We start from the raw sequence: 19,509 nt of genomic DNA, 5'->3' as shown, positions 1-19,509 counted from the left end.
ATTTCTAAACATGTCAGAAAGTCTTGGAATGTAAACGGACCATCTTGTCTCTCAAAATTGTTTAATGTGAGGACACACTTTTTGCTCATTTCTGCAGAAGTGTAATGCATTCACTTTAGAAAGAAATATTTGCAGTGTTCTTAATTAATGAGAAATTAAATTAAATATATATATATATTTATATAAATATATATAATGTGTATATATATATATATATATATATATATAAGTATATTTTTATATAAATATATATATTTGTATTTATATATATATATATATATATATATATATATATCCTCTGCTGTATATATATATATATATATATATATATTTATATATATATATATATATATACATATATATTTATGTATATATATATTTATATATATATATATATATATGTATATATATATTTATATATATATATACATATATATATTAACCTCTCAAGTATTGTGAGTATGTTATGAAATTTTGATGACAAGTTGTTTGCAGCAGTACCGGTAGGCTATGGAGCTTCAAGCAGTCCAACCAGAGCGCTGCAGAGGAAACCACACATCCCACTTCCTCTCAATTTGTGGCTTCGATAGACTGAAGGATAGACCCCTTTTCTGTTAGTAAACGGGATGAAGTATTTTTTGGGCGGAGCGTTAAGTGGAGGCAGAATAATTCTCTGAACACGTCAGTTAACGCTGGTTAGCAACTTTTGTTGGCTTTTTTTAGTTTTTTTTTTTTAAATAGCTGAAGAAAATACGAATGACTTTCAATATATTCAGTCATTCACTCTCCAGGACTTGTTAGTTGAGAAAGTTAACATTAACCAACGGGACTAGATTAGCCAACCCCTAGACAACGCACAGTGGCTGTTAATAGCCAAGGTTTTTTGAGAACACCTAAATTATGCTCAGTAAGGACTTGTGCAACCTTCAAAGTCAGACTCATACCTACATACCTATACGTGAAAGATTATCACATTTTGCTAGGTTGTTTGGAGTTGGTTTATGCATGTGTTGTCTAAATTTGCACAATGTGCTCAAAAGTTTTAAAGCTGAAGTAGGCGAGATATGATTAAAAAGTTATTTTTATAAAACGGTTGCTATACCGTGACAGTAGTACATGAAACAGGTAACCTGGAAAAATTCATGTTCCTCTGTGTCCTCCGTTGCTCCGTTGATCATCTGCAAGATTTCACAGACCGGAGGAAAACAAGCAGTCAGAGCTGATCTGAGGTCTGCTGTCCAGCTGCTGTCTATGAGAGCCGGCTGTCAATCACTCGCAAACTCCGACCAAACGGTCAAACTAGGCAGCTCTGATCAAATATGAATCAATATTCTGTTACGTTAATGCCTATTTCTCTCCTCAGATGTTTTCAGAATCATCTTGTAGTGCATGGTTTAGCTGTAAAATGAGAAAAGTTTGTGACGCGGCCACCATTGAGAAATCTGGTGAAGGAACGCCAAGTTACGGTCAAATGACGCTCTCTAAATGAAATGACCTGTGATTGGTCAAAGTCTCCCGTCACGGGTTAGATTTTTCAAAGCCTGAAAACAGAGCCATGAGGCGGTGCAGAAGTCTAGTTTTCTCTCAGAACACTTGAACTACAATATGCTGAATGGTTATTATGGGATTCTTGCCCAATGATGCCAAATATATATACTGCCTACTGACACTGTAACTGTCAAAAAAAAATCAGACTAATGAACCAAGTTTGGGGAAGATTGGATGAATATACATCATTTAGCCACAAAATCAAAATGACAGAAAATCTGTTTGGTTTGATTGCCAAAAACTTTCCACCAAGTTTAATTGACATTTTAAGAAATTTGAGATATCTAGTTAACTTACAAACACTGAAAATCATCCATTAATTGGGGCATTTAGTAATATCACCATATTTTTATTGTTCAGCTAATGGGGGTTGAAATGTGATGATCACCCTGAGACGTTATTGGCCCATAAACGAACCATGTAACTTGTAAGTTCAGACATAGAAGTCACCAATATTGCAGTAACACCAGTTTTTTTATGATTTCAGTAACCTCTTTAGTTTATAACCATCAACTGCAGTGTTGGCTTCTTTTCATAACCAGACCTCAGATATTATGATTATTAAAATGGCTAATGACAATCTAATGGAAAAAGGTGCAATAAATAAGAACATGAAGCATCCCAAAGAAACAAAGTCTATCTCTGCAATTGAAATTTCAGAATTTATTTATAAACATTAACATACACATAATGTTTGAGCAGTGTTCACAGTCTTATGCATTCAGATGCTGAAAAACATTCACAGATGGTTGTTCGTGCCTGCAGACATTTCTTTCTTGGCAAGTAAAGGAGCTATCAATCAAATTCCTGACACAGCTGACGTTGATGTTAAAGCACAACCAAAGCTATTTCAAGATGTCCTCTTATTACCGCTTCAAATTACCAAACTGTATTTCGAAGTTTGTAACAGGTTTTATTACAATATTTATGTGTGCAAAAATGAGGTGCCTACTCTCAGTTTACTCTTTAGCTCAGTGGAGATGCATTTTAGATGCCCTCTTAGGAAGATACCAAAAGTTAGGTGACCCTGACCTACCCTGAATTATCTGTAACCGCTTATCCTATTCAGGCTCGCGGAGGGTGGGGGGCTGGAACCGATCTCAGCTGATATTGAGCGAAGGCGGGGTTCATCCAGACTATCACAGGGCTGACACAGAGAAAGACAGCCATTCACGCTCACATTCACAGCTATGGGACATTAAGAGTCAACAATGAACCTGTATGACTTTGGACTGTGAGAGGAAGCTGGAGAACCCGCAGAAAACACACGCTAACACAGGGAGAACATGCAAACTCCACACAGAAGGGCCCCAAGCCGGGTTTGAACCTGCTTGAACCCTCTTGCTGTGAGGCGGCAGTGCTACAACAAATTCTTAAATGCTTATTTTTTAGCTGCTGTTAAACTTGATGTCATCGAACTTGACTATCTTCCCGTCACGAGTCACCACTTCTTTCTGCTCCCATGTTCCAACCTCCCCGTTTTTCTCCTCAAAGCGCCGCACCACCACCCTCCCTGTTGTGGGTAGTTTGCAGGGCAGATCCTTGGCAGCCTCTTGGTACAACTGCATTTTCATGAAGTCTCGCGTGAGCTCGGATCCGCCTGTCGGCACCAGAGCCTGGTTTTTATTCTTGTCCTCTGTGCTCCGAGGGAAAGGAGAGACGTGCATTGCGGCTTGAGGGTGCAAAGTTTTGAACTCTGGTTTGGGTGAACGCTCCCAGCTCAGCGGCGATGGAGACTTATTGTGTGTTAATGGATCTCTGTTAAACGGTGAAGGATCTCTTTTAAACGGTGCAGGATCTCTTCGGTTCATTGGCGATGGATCCCTGTTAAATGGTGATGGAGCTCTGTTCATTGGTGATGGATCTCTGTTAAATGGTGAATGAGCTCTGTTCATTGGTGATGGATCTCTGTTAAATGGTGATCGAGCTCTGTTCATTGGTGATGGATCTCTGTTCGCTGGTGAATGAGCTCTGTTCATTGGTGATGGATCTCTGTTCGCTGGTGAATGAGCTCTGTTCATTGGTGATGGATCTCTGTTCGCTGGTGACGGAGAAGGGTTTCTGACATTAATTTGAGGTGTAGGTGGCTTAAGGTGCTCTTTCTGAACGGGCGTATTGGTGACGTTGCCTGCACCTGCGGCCCTTCGTATCTCACTCATGACCCCACCCACAGAGGCCCTCAGACTAGGGTCGGGGTCCACCATCCTACACACAGCATGGCAGTACGGCTGACCCTGATCCTGCAGGATCTCCTTGATCTTGGCGGGACAGACGCTGGGCGTGTACAGCCGAACCCGGGCCCAGAGCTCAGCGATGATCTTACCCATGGCCCACACGTCTGAGCGCTGGTCCCTCTGGCTGCCCCTCTGCAGCACCTCGGGCGCTGAGTAGGCCTCGTTCCCCATGTCAATGGCAGAATTGAGACCAAATCGGAAGAACTTGGCCAGTCCCAGGTCGATGATGACGGCTCTGTTTGTGTTATGCTCCACCTGGAGGACAAATGATGTTTAGTCTGTTTGAAATATTGTCTTATAAAATTACAAAGCATGTCTCAGAGCTTTAAAAGAGGGATAACACTACAATAAGACCATCATTCAGTTTCAGCTTCTGCCCAGTGATTATAAGTTTCATGGAAGCCATGCTGAAGAACTAGCAGAACTCTGTTAACCCTCGAGAAGACCATCAGGTTAAAGGTCCCATATCGTGCTCATTTTCAGGTTCATATTTGTATTTTGTGTTTCTACTAGAACATGTTTACATACTTAAATGTTAAAAAAAACTTTATTTTCCTCATACTGTCTGCCTGAATATACCTGTATTTACCATCTGTTCGAAACGCTCCGTTTTAGTGCATTTCAACGGAATTGCAACAGAATTGTGTTGCTAGGCAACCGTTTGGGTCCATGTTTACTTCCTGTCAGCTGATGTCGTTTATGTTTGAAACTGAGTAATGGTCTAAACATTGTAGATTTGTGACATCACAAATGGACAGAAATCCTGACAGCTTGTTTCAAAAGGCAGCGTTTCTGAATTCAGGCTGTGTGTATTTCTTAATGGATTGAGCCTTTTGAAACTTTAACAGAATTTATATAGCACTTAAACTTGCTTTATAATATAAGAGACATACAAATGTCACTTCTTACAATATGGGACCTTTAAAACGTGTTATCTATCTTGCAGCAACCTTATTAACAACCTCATTTTACTTGAGACAGAGCCCAGGTTTTCTTTATGTACCACTGTTTTTAGAGCTCTTTATTGTATGTATCAGCCTTCAGAGCACCTATATGCAAAATTTAATCTTTTATGTTTTAGAAATTTTGATAAATGAATATGTGGCTGTAACACTTTTGACATAAACCCTTCGTACAGTAGGCTGCTGACAGCCTGCGCAGGCCTCCACTCACCATGATGTTCTCAGGCTTGAGGTCTTGATGGACAATATCTCTGGAGTGGAGGTGAAGAAGCCCTTCACACATGCCAACGATGATGGAGCCTTTAATAGACGGAGTCAGCTGCAGAAACGGAAATTTGAGATCAGGTTTAGCTGGACTGGCATCAAGTGTCACTCACATGATTATTGAAACCAACTTCCTCACATTGAGTCGCACACCCTTTTCCTTCAGGACTGAATGGAACGGCTTTTCTGAAGTCAACAAGGCGCCGATTGCATAAAAACAGACCTAGTCTTTGTCTTAAATATAACTTCAAGTTAGACACTTAAATTAACGTGTTGCATAAAGCTTCCCTATGATTGACTAATGTAAAGATAGCCTGTTGCGCAATGCATTATGCAACAGAAACAGTGACACCACACCAAGTAGCCAATGGGAGAAAAATAACAGAGAAGGTGAACAGTAGTAAAGCAATGGATAAACAGTTGAAATTTGCTAAAAGTAATGGATTAATAGTCTTAAACTAAGTTCATGCAACTGGCCCCAGATGTGATGTGAACTACGAAGTCACATTTAGATTTGTCCAGATTTCAGTCCTAAAATTCAAGCATGAGATGATATCATGATGACTCTGAGTCTGATGTTTGGTCCATGTAAGAAGGAGATTTTAATCCTAAACCAATATACACTACAAGAACACAACGTGTCCCAAATGTCCATGGTGACCTGTCTTATTTTGTGCAAACCATGCAGACTCTACAGGGTTTTAAAAAAGTCGTCATCATGGCCAAATTGGGCTTACACACAGACTTTAAATCATATAGTGTTACTGGCTTTTCACAGTTTCATAAGAAGCAAATGTGGTTTTACAGTTGTTTGTACTCTAGGTACTTAATTACACCTTGAATTCATGTGTCTTTAGTCTGTTGACATGATAACTTTACCTGTATTTTAGACTTTGATGCTTTGAAGATGGTGGTCTCCAAATCCTCTCCGAAGATGAACTCGAGAGGAATAACCCATTTCGCGTCTTTGAGAGTTATGTTTCCCAGTAGCTTTACTATGTTTGGATGAGTTGCCTTGCTGCAGGTCAGTGTTAGTCATGGAGAGAAAGAGAAATTGACAAATTAGCATAAAATGAGGAACCAAAAAGATACTTTACTGAGTAAAAGTAATTAGGGAACAGCATGGCAACAGCTGAGCCGACAGCTGGTATATACTGGTGCTGACAGCGCTAACAGTGTAAACAACGGCAACCTTATTGACAGAGCTAACATTGTTAACCTGGAGGGGAACCAGAGGGTGGGCTGCAACGGCACCGTCAGTCGGGATGCCGTTATCAGCTGCATCGATGCAGAGCGGCGACAGCGAGCTAGCCGGTGGGGCACGCTCACATGCACTAAAAGCATGTGCCGCTGACCCAGCGATGCCAAAAAAGCACAGAAAAGCTCAAAAAACAACAACACACACACAGAGGGAGACTTCATTCTCTGCTCAGGTAGACATTACTCCTCTGTTTGTTTAGCAAATATTTGCTGCTATATTAACACTTTGAATACCGTATAGCCTAGAGCACCTTTAAAGTCTCTAAACACCCACACAGGTGTTTTCAGTTATTCTGGCTGATTAGAGCTCTGCTCAGGTGGAAGGTAGGTGGAGCTGTGATGGGAATTCATTATGTCACAACAAATCTTCATCTACCAATAATAATGATAAAGGTGTAATTTGTCCTGCCCTAACAGGTTCAACGAAGCTCACAGGTATGTATGTCAATCAATGAGTTTGTACACGCCCACACAGTCCTAAGAAGAGCTCTTATCAGCCAGAAGAACTGAAAACACCTGTGTGGGTGTTCAGAGGCTTTAAAGGGACTGTTTGTAACTCTTGTAAGCGTATAAATGTACCGGGTTGGGACACATGCGCGCTCGCCTGTGGTCGGAGTCTCCGCTGCCTGCCTTCGCACACACACCGTGCGTTCTCGCTCCACCTCTAGACGTGAATACGCGCTCACTCCACACTGCAGGAGAGTTAGTTTAGCTCTGAGAATATCTAGTGAATGTTCAGTGGACGTTTGTGCAGAAATAACTGCTGCAGCTCCTCCAGACCAACAGAGGTTTCCCGTGTCTTGTGAAGTGACGGGGCTCCGCAGAGAGAAACGTTATCGTCTCCGACCGGGAGCCGGTGCCGGTGTCTCCCTGCGGGCGCGCTCGGAGACGATAACGTTTCTCTTCCTTCTTCAGCCAGCAGGAAAAGCCAACACTAGTATCAGCAGTGATTCATGGAGAGACCTAAGTCTGCTCAGCTAACATTACTGTCAAGCAGGTGAAATATGATATTGTGGTTTTAGCTGACGTGTGTCTCCTCACTGTTTTGAGCGATGCTCGTTCATGTCTATGTAGAGCGAGCACAAGCGCGAGCAACAGGACGCTGACTTTCGTTGACTTCACGGCCAAAGGTGTCGCTGTTAACAAGCAATTCTGAAAGTTACAAATAGTCCCTTTAACTGTAAATGTAGACTCTTTTTTTTGTGATGGGATAGGAGTTTAAGCTAAGGAATTGAGGCTTTATTGTACAATAAGTACGCTGGGATGATTACACAGCTGTCTTTTTCTGATATTTGGAAACTTAGGTGTTTTACCTTACAGCATTTTAAGAAATCAGCATACTCCCTTTATCTTTTTAATGTTCCACTCAGCTATTTTTGAGTCAAACATTAAGAAAAAAAAACCTTGTACTTACTTGTACACTGCACACTCTCTCTCCAGGTCCTTCTTACTGATGAGATGTTGGGGGACCTTCTTTATTGCAGCCCAGGTATCATTGTACTTCTGCTTGTACACTTTCCCAAAGCAGCCCTCCGCGAGAGTGCTGGTAGAGTACGCCATCACTGCAGAGTGAGGGTGAGCTCATTTTAATAAGCATGTTGAAGGTCAGAACCAAACACTGTAATTACAGGAGTAGACTAAACTCAGACATAACTTATTTCCAGAACTAAATGGTTCTTTGGTGAAGAACATAATGTTTTGTTTATTGATGCTGTCTAGTGGACATCCTGTATCCTATTTAGCAAGCTGGGTAACATAATGCAGGAAATGCAAAGACATAATGACAGAGGAGGAAGATGAGGCCGTTGGGAATATCAACATTTTCCTCAGACATATTAAAAAATTACGGAGAAAAACAATATACAACTAAAATAACAATATATTGACTTATTATGCACCGAAAAATGAACTTCCATGGCCTCTGCAGTTTCTGACAATGTCAACAAACACGTCACAACTCGTAAGCCCGGAGCTTTCAGAAACTCTCCACTTATGAGGTTGTAAATACCACAAGAAAGGGGGCGTACATATGGACTCATCTCGTAAACACGGTAAACACGACCCCATTTGAAGGCACCATGAAATCTTAAGGATTGCCACTTTAAGTGAAATTGTAAAATGTTTTTTTTACTTTAGGTAATACTATTTCTATTTAAGTAATAGAAGACTCAATACTTCTTTCACCACGAACAGTCTTGATGAACTCAACATCAAACAATAAGAGATTCACAGAGCCACTTTGTTGTTTTGTGAAATGTCTCTACACGTACTGTATCTCTCATCCAAGCTTCCTTTCAGCATGAGTAAACCTGTCAGAGCAAATCGGTTCTCCTATCAGAGATAGGAATTCTCAGGAAGGGAGTGTCACCCCTGTTGAGTAAGACTGGATCTCCGTTGCACTTCAAAAAGTCAGAGCCCGAGAATGCGACTGAAACATCAGTCACTTAATTGGAATCAATATTTGAACTGCTAAACAAATTAGAGATGCGATGTGGGCGGTGATTAAAAAAGTCTGGAACCAGGATATCCTGAATCCTGAAGTAACCTACAAAAAAAACCACGAACACGAATAAATAATACAAGAAAGCTGCTGACCTCAGTGGCCGCGTAAGTGAACCATAACTGAGCCTGTTGTGTAAATAATAGCTCCAAGGCGCTGATCTAAACAGACATGTTTAACAGGAGAGTGGCCTCCTGTCAGCATTCTGCGGCATATTTCATACACACTTTGAGCTGTTTGTTGTATAACAGGGTGATTTTAAAAAGCTGACAAACTGGTAAGTCCACAAGAGGAAAACAAGTTTGTCTTTACATTAGCTGAGGTTGGCAGCCCGTAAAATAAACGCACTGTAGTGTTTGAGTTAAGGCCAATAGCTTGAGAATGAATAGTACCTGAGAGACAACAGTCAGTCAGCTTACAGCAATTCATATTCACAAAGGACAGACTGAGGATGTTAGAAAAAACATATGAAAGGCTCATCAGCAAGCACATCATGTTCAATAAAGACATTTTGGCTACAATTACAGCCTCCTAAAGTGCTTAATCTAATGGATCCAGAGCTGGGAAACCTGGCTGACTGGTTCAAAACAGGAAGGAAAGACAGAGTACATTTAATTCAAATGTTCTAAAAGTGGATAAATCTACGTTGTTCCACAGAAAGCTTCTCAGGCGCCTACCTTTTTGCTGTAGAGGGGAAGCAGCTGCGTCAGGTCTGAACATGAGTTGACAAAGTTTCCTCTCTTTATACCTGTTCCACGCCTTCTTCTATCCAGGCCATGGCCTTTGGCAAAGGAGGAATGAGGAATGTCAAACACACCGTAAACTAATGTAGAACTTGTGACTGTGTGGGTGAGGATGATGCATCCAACATGAGGGGGAGGGAGTATTCCCACACCAATGACAGGTGGAAATACAGGAACAACACCTATAATACAATCTAATATAGTACTTAGTTAGTGGGGGTCTGTGGGGGAGAGGTGGACTTTGGGCTTTGTAACTTTGCGGATCTTTCACATACACAAAAAAACTATATAACACCCTGAAGGAAAGGGAAAAAACACAAAAGCCTAATAGGTCCTCTTTAAAGCTGCAGTAGGCAGTATATATTTTTGGCATCATTGTGCAAAAATTCCATAATAACCTTTCAGCATATTGTAAATGAAGTGTTCTGAGAGAAAACTAGACTTCTGCACCTCCTCATGGCTCTGTTTACAGGCTTTAGAACATCTAGCCCGTGACGGGAGACTTTGACCAATCACAGGTCATTTCATTGAGAGAGCGTTCCTATTGGCTGTGCTCCGGTCATGTGAACTTGGCGTTCCTTCACCAGATTTCACACGGGCGGCGTCGCAAACTTTCACATTTTAAAGCTAAACCGTGCACTACAAGATGATTCTGAAAACATCTGAGGAGAGAAATATGAATTAACGTAACATGATTTTGATTCATATTTGATCAGCGCTGCCTAGTTTGACCGTTCAGAGTTCACGAGTGATTGACAGCCGGTTCTCATAGACGACAGCTGGACAGCAGACCTCAGATCAGCTCTTACTGCTTGTTTTCCTCCGGTCTGTAAAATCTTGCAGATGCCGTTAGGAGCACCGGAGGACACCGAGGAACATGATATTTTTCAGATTACCTGTTTCATGTCCTACTGTCACGATATAGTGACCGATTTATAAAAATAACTTTTTTAAATCATATTTGCTCCAATCTCACCTCCTTCAGCTTTAATACATGATTGAGTGATTGATTGATTGATTGATTGATTGATTGAGTGATCGATTGAATGGATTGCCATGAAATTTTGCACAGACATTCGTGGTACCCAGAGGATGAATCCTACTGACGTTGGTGACCACTGGACTTTTCTTTTAGCGCCACCGTGAGGTTGACAGTCTTGATTTTGAGTGAAAAGTCTCAACAAACTATTCCCATTCATTTTTGGTTCAGAACACAATATTATAAAAAAAACAACTTGTGTTTCTTCAAGCAGAACTGTTCTGCTGTCAAACATTTATATATTTAGCAATATAAGGGAAACATGAACATAAATACATCATTGGGACATCCCTGTTTTTGACTGAGCCACTTGACTTTCCAACAAAAATTGCTCACAGTCACTTTAACGCGTTGTTCGTTTTACCTACCAAAAAATACATTAGCGTGCATTTAAGTTTGAGGTGGCTGTAATTGACAGCAGTATCAAGCAGCTACGCTACATTATATAAATTATGAAATCTCCTCTGACTGAGTATATTTCTATGATATAGTCCACTAAAAATGTTTCAATGTGGTAGACTGTGTGAATACAGTTTTCTAAAAGATCTGGGTACACTTTTTCATCTTTTCTTTCAAAGCCCTTTTGTATTTGTTTTACTGGTTTAGACACCGTGTGAGTAAAAGTTGCTAGGTAGATAGCAGTGCATCCATAATGTGGACTTTGCTTTACTTTTTTTGCCATAATTCCAGTCGATGTTTAAAACCCTCACTGAAGAGCATCATGTACCTCTCAGTTTTGACAGAATACTACGATGAAAGGTGGCTTTTTGGGTTTGACTTTTTAGAGAAAAGTACATTTTAGGCCCAAGTTGAAAGTCACTGATACATGATCATCAAAAATGTCATAAGATTGCAGAAACAGGCAACTTTAAAGAAGATGATACTGCCGTTAATCACAGCCAATTCAAGATAAGACATATTTAATATTTGTATTTCTTTTTCTGTGGTTAGTAATTCCTTTTTGAAGTCATCAAATGTTACTAGAAGAACGCTACGTAAATAAAACTATGTACAAAAGAGCAACTTTCTCTGCTTTATTCTTTGGTAAGTCTGGGACTTGAAGCCTGATGTGTACATATAACTTTATTCCGTGCAGTGGAATTTTAACATTCCATGAAACCTTTATTTTTTTTAGCTTTTCTTTTACAAAGTGATCTCTCATATTGCTCCAAAGCCTGCAGCAGAAAGCCTCTTCTAACCCCAGTGTGTGGCCTCTTTCTTTTAAAGAATTCAATGACGTGTCCGTGTGGTCTCTCAATGAGCAGTCGTAGAGGCGTCTGTACAGTAATACACCCGTGGTCAGAGAAAAAATATTATTCCGATTCAAATTAGTCATTTATTCAGATGTTTCCTTTAAATTGTCATTCATCTGTATGTTTATATGAAGCACTAAAGGCTGTTTCAACTCCACATCCAGTTCCAATGAAACAAGCTGTTTGTGGCATTATGAGTAACAAACTATGAATACTACTGTAATACTACTGTGACTTACTAATAATATTGCTCTCATTTCTTGTTTCTGGAAATGACATTTCACTGAGGAGCCGTTCAGAGAGTCACGGTGCAGATTCAGTATCATTACATCAAAAAGCTTGTGAGACACAGTGAGTTGTACCAGCTTCCTGCCGTAACCACATTTAAATATCTTCTTTGATAGCAAAATCCACCTCAAATCTAGACACTTCTTTAATGTGTTCTGACATCTTCATATATAGCCTCAAAGTAATATTGTACTTTGATTGTGACACCAAACAAAATGTACTCCAGCCCTTTTCTTTGTTTACTTACTGTCCTGTTCTGTTTGCATTTCTGTGACCAAATAATCAACTGTTGTTGCAGTGATATTAAGATCCTAAAATGGTTTGCATGAATATAATTGTGAGGATTGCAATCACTTTGGTTACCACAGAAATAAAGCACATGCAGAGAAAACACCCGACAGAAATGAAAGGGTTGACAAAAGTAGGCGAGGACTGTGCTGCAGACAGAGGGGAGAAAGAGGAAGTGTAGGGTTTGTCATGCTGAAGTGGTGCATCTTCAGTGCAATATATACGTCTAAGTTGAGTACAAAACATGCTTAGGGGTAGGTTATGTTCACATGCATGTTTAGAGCAGTCTGCCTGTGGTCACCCAGGTATAAACTGGGCCTCTCTTTCACTTTCTTGCGGTTTGTCGCACATTATGAAACATGTTAATTTGAGGAATCCCTCAAAATGAAACCAAATTCTGTTTTTTATAAACAACTAACTCTTAGTTAAGGTTGACTAATACGGTGAAGAAAAGGTTAAAGAAACAAATAAAACACTGTTTCTCCTGTGCTTAACCTACTTTAGACTGCAGTGGAGTGGACTTCATTAGTTTCTTCCACCAGATGGAGTTAGTGACTTGTATCATAATTATTTTCTGAGAGGATGTCATGAGCTGTATTTCCTGGATTAGCCATTCTCCATTCAAGCCTGTCACCAACAACAACTTATCACTGTGCTGTTGCTCATTTTGATTAAAAATGACCCACCCAACGGATAATATTTTCCATCCTGGACAAAAAAGTAAGTTCGCTTTTTTAAATTACGTCATCTGATTGCTTTGGGCGGGAAAAAGAAATGCTTTTTACTGTACTGATCTTAAAGGCCTGCTGCATGGCTCATTCATTCTCAGCCTGCACAACTGCTTTGACAAGATTTCGGTCTGCGAGCTCGGAGGATTAAACTCACGTAGTTTTTGATCAAATCACAAGTATTAACACAAGTAGTTTTTTTTTTAACTTCAGCGACCAAAGAAATGATTTTGTTCATATTTTTAAATGCTCAAATGGTGCCGGTAACAAACTAACCGTAAAAATAAACAACACGAGACGCAACCGTGTCGCAGTTGCAATTACATTCCTATACAGGCAGTTGTTGCCGTTATCAGGTTGATGTTTTTAAGGATCAACATTAGACTGTAAAACTTTTTATCAGCTGAAGAGATTATTTAAAAAAAGTACACAAAAAATATCCCTGACCAGATGTTTTTCTTGTAATTTGCTCTAGTCAGTGCTCAAAGATAAAACAAACCAAAAAAAACCTTGAATGTTTTTAAATAATAACGATTATTAGTAGTTTTACTGTTTTTCTGTTTTGCACTTGAAGGTGTCCGGGGCCTACACACCCAGGAGAGCGGGTATGTTTCTTTTCTTATCTTGTTTGGATGAATGTGAATGTCATGAAAGTGTTGCTCCACCAGGCTGGATTCAGTTTGATGTTAGGAGCTTATTGTACTTGTTTCCTTTTTTTCATATTACAGCGAGGATGGCCTCTCCTCCAACATGGAGCACAAGTTCAGTGATGTGAATTATGCTGAAAGTGCTTTGTCTGTACCAGTTAAAGTCGTTAGCTGTGTGAGACCCATTCCTAAAGAGGAATTAGACATCTTTGATGCGACGCCAGGAAAGGTCTTGCCACATCCATTAGGGTGTCACCCTGTGTCTGCTGAGGAGCGGGTAAATAAACCGTCCACTCTAGTTGTGGTTCAAAAACAAAATTTTCCACCACAAGCCTTGTCAGAGAACAACCCGGAAGAGGAAACCGTTATGGTTTTGCCGGGAACAGCAGCCATTTCAGAGGGGCAGCCAGATGTAGAGGTAGTAGCAGAAGGAAGCTGCAACAAGATGGACACCGGGGAAATACCTCTTGCAAAACCAAAAGGTCAACCACTGGGATGGAGAAACAGCAGCCGCAGGAAAAGAGCTGCTGGGAAGTACCGAAAACGTAATTAAATTTCAATTTTAATTAATTTTAAATTGTCACTTTAGTGCATTTCTTGAACAGATTACATTTTCCTAATTATTATCATATGTAATAATATATACATTTTATGCAGAACTGTTTATACTCTACTTTATTTGGTACACCTGCACAAGCTTTTTTTCATTAATAGAGAATATTTAAAAAAGTTTTTACACCAGAGATCTTTCTCATCATTACTCTTTCATATATTTTTGCAAATATATATGAGCACAAATAAACAAAACAATCTATTGCAGTTCAATGCAGCAGCTCTGCCATACATTCTAACAAAGCTTATAATGTTCGGTTGTTGTTGACATTGTCAGAAAGGTGTAAATTCAATTATATGTTTATTATTGAGGTCACAGTAAAAGGTGGTGTCTTGGACTACATTATCGAGAGGTGTTTCTTATTTTTTTGTCATACTTGACAAACACATTTCATTATAATGCAGTACAAGACATTACTATATGACCTTAATACTAAAACATATAATTAACACCTCTGTGACAGTGTAAAAAAAAAGACTTTATGACAGAGCAGTTGTATTGGATTGCATTATATTGGACAGGTGTACCTAATAAAGTGGCGACTGAGTCTCATGTTAATCCTGTGTCTCAGTAATAATATGCAGTAATCAATACAGTACTATCTTGGAGTGTAATACAGAACTTCATGAGGAGAATACATGTTTAATTCATGTGTCTGTATTTCCAGTGTACCTTCTATGTATGATGGCAGTCATGCTGCTTCCTGTCTCTGAGGGCTTGCCTGGTATGTTGTGAACTATGTGCAGTGCATTATTTCATATTTATTTAAGTTTAATTGTTTTGAATAGGAGCCTAGAATTACTTTTTTTAATAATGCACTCTGAACACTGTTTTGATTATGCAGTGTTTTTTAAACTGCTTGATATTTTCTGCCATATAGGTGCTCAGCCTGCAGCAGACCTTTTTGCAGACCAAAATCGTGAGTTAAGACATTTTGTAAACCTGTTGATAGAACCAAGCAATTTTTAATATTTCAAGTTTTGTTTAAGCCTTTTGTTGTCCTCGGGTGAAATTTGACCTGTTTTCAAACTTCATTATATCATAAATATGGATTTCTTTAATCTAATTGCCCCAAAATAACATGCATGGTTAACCACTGTGGTCTTTGCAAAAAGAAAAAATATATATATATTGACCACAACTTTCGTTGAATTGTGGGTGTTTTATTCAAATCTATAGCATCTGTGATCTTCCAGGGTCCAAATTGACAGGAAGACCACCGGTGTCCTTATGTGCTGCTATTAAAAAAATGTAAATGCTTTCAAAACAATATTCTGACTAAAAGTTTACATAAACCAGTATGTGATCAACTTTACGTTCCTCTGATAATAACTACAGTCAAAATAATTCATTTTATCTGCTTTTTTTTTTTTTTACTAAAAAAATTAGGTATCATTTCATGGAAATTAGGTTTATTAACTTTAATTTCCCCCCAAAAAAGTGCCAAACTTAATAATTACGAATGAAGTTGGCCAAAAAGGTGAAAAAAAAATAATTCTGAGATTTCGAGAATAAAGTCATAACATTATAAAGTAATAATTTTGCGTGTTATTTTCTTTTTTCTCCTAAAGTTATGACTTTATTCTCGTAATATTGCGACTTTTTTACTCGTAAAGTTATAATTTTATTCTCGTAATATTACGACTTTTTTTTCTCGTAGAGATATGATTTTATTCTCTGATAATAACTGTAGTCAAAATAATTCATTTTATCTGATTTTCTTTTTTTTTTACTAAAATAATAGGTATCATTTCACGGAAATTAGGTTTGTTAACTTTAATTTCCCCCCGAAAAAGTGCCAAACTTAATAATTAGGAATGAAGTTGGCCAAAAAGGTGAAACACAGAATTGGTAGTTTATAGTGTATGCTTTATAAACAGTGAAACCAGACTAGATCTTTTGTCGACCAGACAAAAGTTGCACGGTCGACGGGAAGACGACAGGAGGGTTAAGCACTCTAGCTCTAAAATGTACATTTACACCACTAGCACTTTTTACACGTTTTACTCATCAATGTTTTTCTCTATTTTGACCGCAGTTAAGTGTTTTACCTGCATGGACAAGGCCAGATGCCCTAAGTTGATGAAAATATTCAACAAGGATGACTTTCTTCTGTACGATAAAGACCTCAATGACACGTTTCCAGAATGCTCTGTGATGCCTCCGCCTGGCTCTAAGAGTTGTGGCGTGTGCCTTGACCGTTCCGAGACCAACATCTTCTGCTTTAAGGATGTTCAAGGAAAACTGGACATGGAATCTAGCGATGGACTACAAATTCTCAACATCTCTTCAGTCTGTACGTATCACATGAATGTATTCAACATGAATCTCTGCTGGTTTTGTTCTAGACATCTAAGGTTCAAAACTGCAGATAACTTTGGTTGAGAAGAGAAAGTTTTCAAACACTGGGGTCTAACTGTTGTTTCAGCAGCATTGACACGACAATATTTCATTTAGCAAAAACTCCAAACTACACATTGAAATACAGAATGATGTTGAAACAACAGTTATCAGGGTTTCCCCCTGGTGGTGCATAGCAACCTAGACCAGGGGTCAGCAACCTGCAGCTCTGGAGCCACATGTGGCTCTTCAGCGCCTCTCCAGAGGCTCCCTGTGGATCATTAAAAATAGAAATTAATTACTGTTCTTTGTTTACATTTTAGTATTAGTGCCACATTGAGGAAAAAATAAATAATTCTGAGATTTCGAGAATAAAGTCATAACATTATAAAGTAGTAATTTTGCGTGTTATTTTCTTTTTTTCTCGAACAGTTATGATTTTATTCCCATAATAAAACAATTTTTTTCTCGTTACGTTATGACTTTATTCTCGTAATATTAAGACTTTTTTCTTGTTAAGTTATGATTTTATTCTCGTAATATTACGACTTTTTTTCTGGTAAAGTTATGATTTTATTCTCGTAATATTACGACTTTTTTTCTCTCCTAAAATTATGACTTTATTCCCATAATATGCTGACTTTTTTTCTCGTAAAGTTATGATTTTATTCTCGTAATATTACGACTTTTTTCTGGTAAAGTTATGATTTTATTCTCGTAATATTACGACTTTTTTCTGGTAAAGTTATGATTTTATTCTCATAATATTACGACTTTTTTTTCGTAATATTACGACTTTATTCTGGAAATCTAGATGTTTTTTCCCTCAATGTGGCCCTATTACCCCGTAGAACATTGTCTCTTTGGCCCTCACTGCATTAGACTTATATACTATATACTTAGACTATAAACTGTGTTACCTTCATCACAATGATCACATGTTTTGCGGCTCCAGACAGATTTTGTTTTTGTTTTTTTTGCCTAAAATGTCTCTTTTGATAGTAAAGGTTGCTGACCCCTGTCCTATATCTTGGGTTGCAGCTTGTCTTGTGATCAGTTTAGTTAACAGATGAAGACCTAAATAATAGTCACAGTCACAAAAGATATGTCAGTTTCTCTGTGAAAAGGTACCTCTGCTCTTTTCCCATACATTTTAATGATTTATTTCATTAAAAGAAAAAAGAAGCTGCTCACCCGGTATTGGACTTCGCTGAGGTGCTGGAGCTATATACTGTCAAACTTAATGAAACAAGATTCGGTCAAAACCGAGTATATGTCTGGACCGTATACGGTCAGTATGTGAATTTGTGGCTAAATTGTTACACAAATAGTCCGTGGTCATGTCTATTATGTTTTGTGAACAGTTTTTTTCTACTTATATCTTAATATTTGATTGAAAGACAACTTATAATGAAGCAAATGACATTCAGTTATATTATGCATACTGTATGTCATGCTAATACCTTTTCACCTTGTATAAAATGTATAATATACTGACTAGTAAATGTTACCATTTACTATTACTGAATGTAATTTGCTTCATTATAAGTTGTCTTTCAATCAAATATTAAGATATAATGGAACAAAAACTGTTCATAAAACTTTATAGACGTGACCACTGTCGTGGTGTGGGGTGAATTTAACATGGAACCCAAACGCAGAGTAACAGGCAGGAAAGTATTTGAAATAAAAGCGAGCTTTAATTAAACTAAGCTGAATATTCAAACAACAACCAAAATGCAGGGAGGGGAACCAAGTACGAAGAAACCACAAAGTATAAATGAAAACACACCAAAAAAAACAAACAGAGAACAAAACAAAACTACAAACAGAAGATACGAGAAACACGGGCAGGAGGAACACTAGGACCATAGCAGGAGGAAACAAGGAACACAGAGGACAAGGTAGACGGGGCTGGGGAGACAATCAACAAAAGGTGGGAAAACAAACAAAGGAGGGAAGTAAAACCAGACAAGACACAGGAGGAGTGAACTACAAAATAAAACAGGAAACAGGAATGAGAATATAAAAGAAACCAAAACACAAACCAAAATCACATAAACATAACTAATAAAGACTGGCACAGCCAGAACATGACAACCACTGACTATTTGTGTAACAATTTAGCCACAAATTCACATACTGACCAGATACAGTCCAGATATATACTCGGTTTTGACTGAGTCTTGTGCGTTTGTAGGACTGGCCCTCTGCTGTCCAGCCAAAAAGACAATCAAATCTGTGCAACAATCTATTTAATAAGCGAGCTTTTGGTCAGAGACATTCTTCAATAGGTTAATCTTTAAGGTGGCTCAACTCCCGCCTTATTATACACTCAGTTGCCTGTTTATTAGGTACACCTAGCTCAAACTAATGCAGTCTAATATAACAGTAAATTATACCTAATGGAGATTATAATGTTCAGTTTTTATTGAAACAGTCTTACCTGTTATAACCATCATGAATGGGTTGTTACCTATGACACCTTATATCATCTATATAACCTGGTGGTTATATGTAACCTCTGCTACTTTTCATCTAAATTATAATCGTTTGGTCATTTTTTGACTTGTAAAACACCAAATCAGTGATAACTGTGTGTATGCCACCGAGTATCTGTTCTTTGCTCAGGTGAGAATTGGATTCAGTGATGCTTTAAAGGTGTATTAACTCAGAGAATAGTGTGGGGACATTTTCTGATATAAGTATTTTTAAGACTATAGTAGAGCTAGATAAGCAGTGAAGATGGCTGGTTGCATCATTTACTGCACGCGTATTGTACATGCACAGTATTACACTGTG

The 19,509-nt window shown here is 38.5% G+C and overlaps 2 protein-coding genes across 5 annotated transcripts in view; one reads left to right on the top strand and one right to left on the bottom strand.

The window, feature by feature from the left end:
• Positions 1–2,185: 2,185 nt before the first annotated feature.
• zmp:0000000881 (glycogen synthase kinase-3) lies at positions 2,186–9,580 on the bottom strand. 2 transcript variants are annotated; one of them, XM_037786185.1, is made up of 5 exons: positions 9,446–9,580; positions 7,683–7,830; positions 5,888–6,026; positions 4,956–5,063; positions 2,186–4,037 (listed from the first exon to the last, which is right to left on the bottom strand). In XM_037786185.1, exons 1-5 carry the CDS (start codon positions 9,486–9,488, stop codon positions 2,937–2,939), a joined length of 1,539 nt encoding a protein of 512 aa, XP_037642113.1. In that variant the 5' UTR covers positions 9,489–9,580; the 3' UTR covers positions 2,186–2,936. The 2 variants fall into 2 exon arrangements, with proteins under 2 accessions (XP_037642113.1, XP_037642114.1); XM_037786186.1 differs by having other exon boundaries at positions 7,683–7,886; positions 9,446–9,474.
• Positions 9,581–12,709: 3,129 nt separating this feature from the next.
• LOC119497782 overlaps positions 12,710–19,509 on the top strand; it is an 8,539-nt gene continuing 1,739 nt past the window's right edge. For 2 of the 3 annotated variants that reach the window (XM_037786193.1, XM_037786191.1), the window contains exons 1-6: positions 12,712–13,099; positions 13,682–13,712; positions 13,836–14,299; positions 15,035–15,091; positions 15,248–15,286; positions 16,406–16,663. In XM_037786193.1, coding sequence (XP_037642121.1) covers positions 13,057–13,099; positions 13,682–13,712; positions 13,836–14,299; positions 15,035–15,091; positions 15,248–15,286; positions 16,406–16,663 — 892 coding nt within the window. In that variant the 5' untranslated portion in view covers positions 12,712–13,056. Of the gene's footprint in view, positions 13,100–13,681; positions 13,713–13,835; positions 14,300–15,034; positions 15,092–15,247; positions 15,287–16,405; positions 16,894–16,924; positions 16,980–19,509 lie in introns of those variants that run through there. The other variant, XR_005208982.1, reaches the window with a different exon arrangement.

The sequence above is a fragment of the Sebastes umbrosus genome, chromosome 11 (assembly GCF_015220745.1).
Source record: "Sebastes umbrosus isolate fSebUmb1 chromosome 11, fSebUmb1.pri, whole genome shotgun sequence".
NCBI classification, from domain to species: Eukaryota; Metazoa; Chordata; class Actinopteri; order Perciformes; family Sebastidae; genus Sebastes; species Sebastes umbrosus.
The sequence above is the reverse complement of the archived record's forward strand: the minus strand, read 5'-3'. Positions and strand labels throughout refer to the sequence as shown.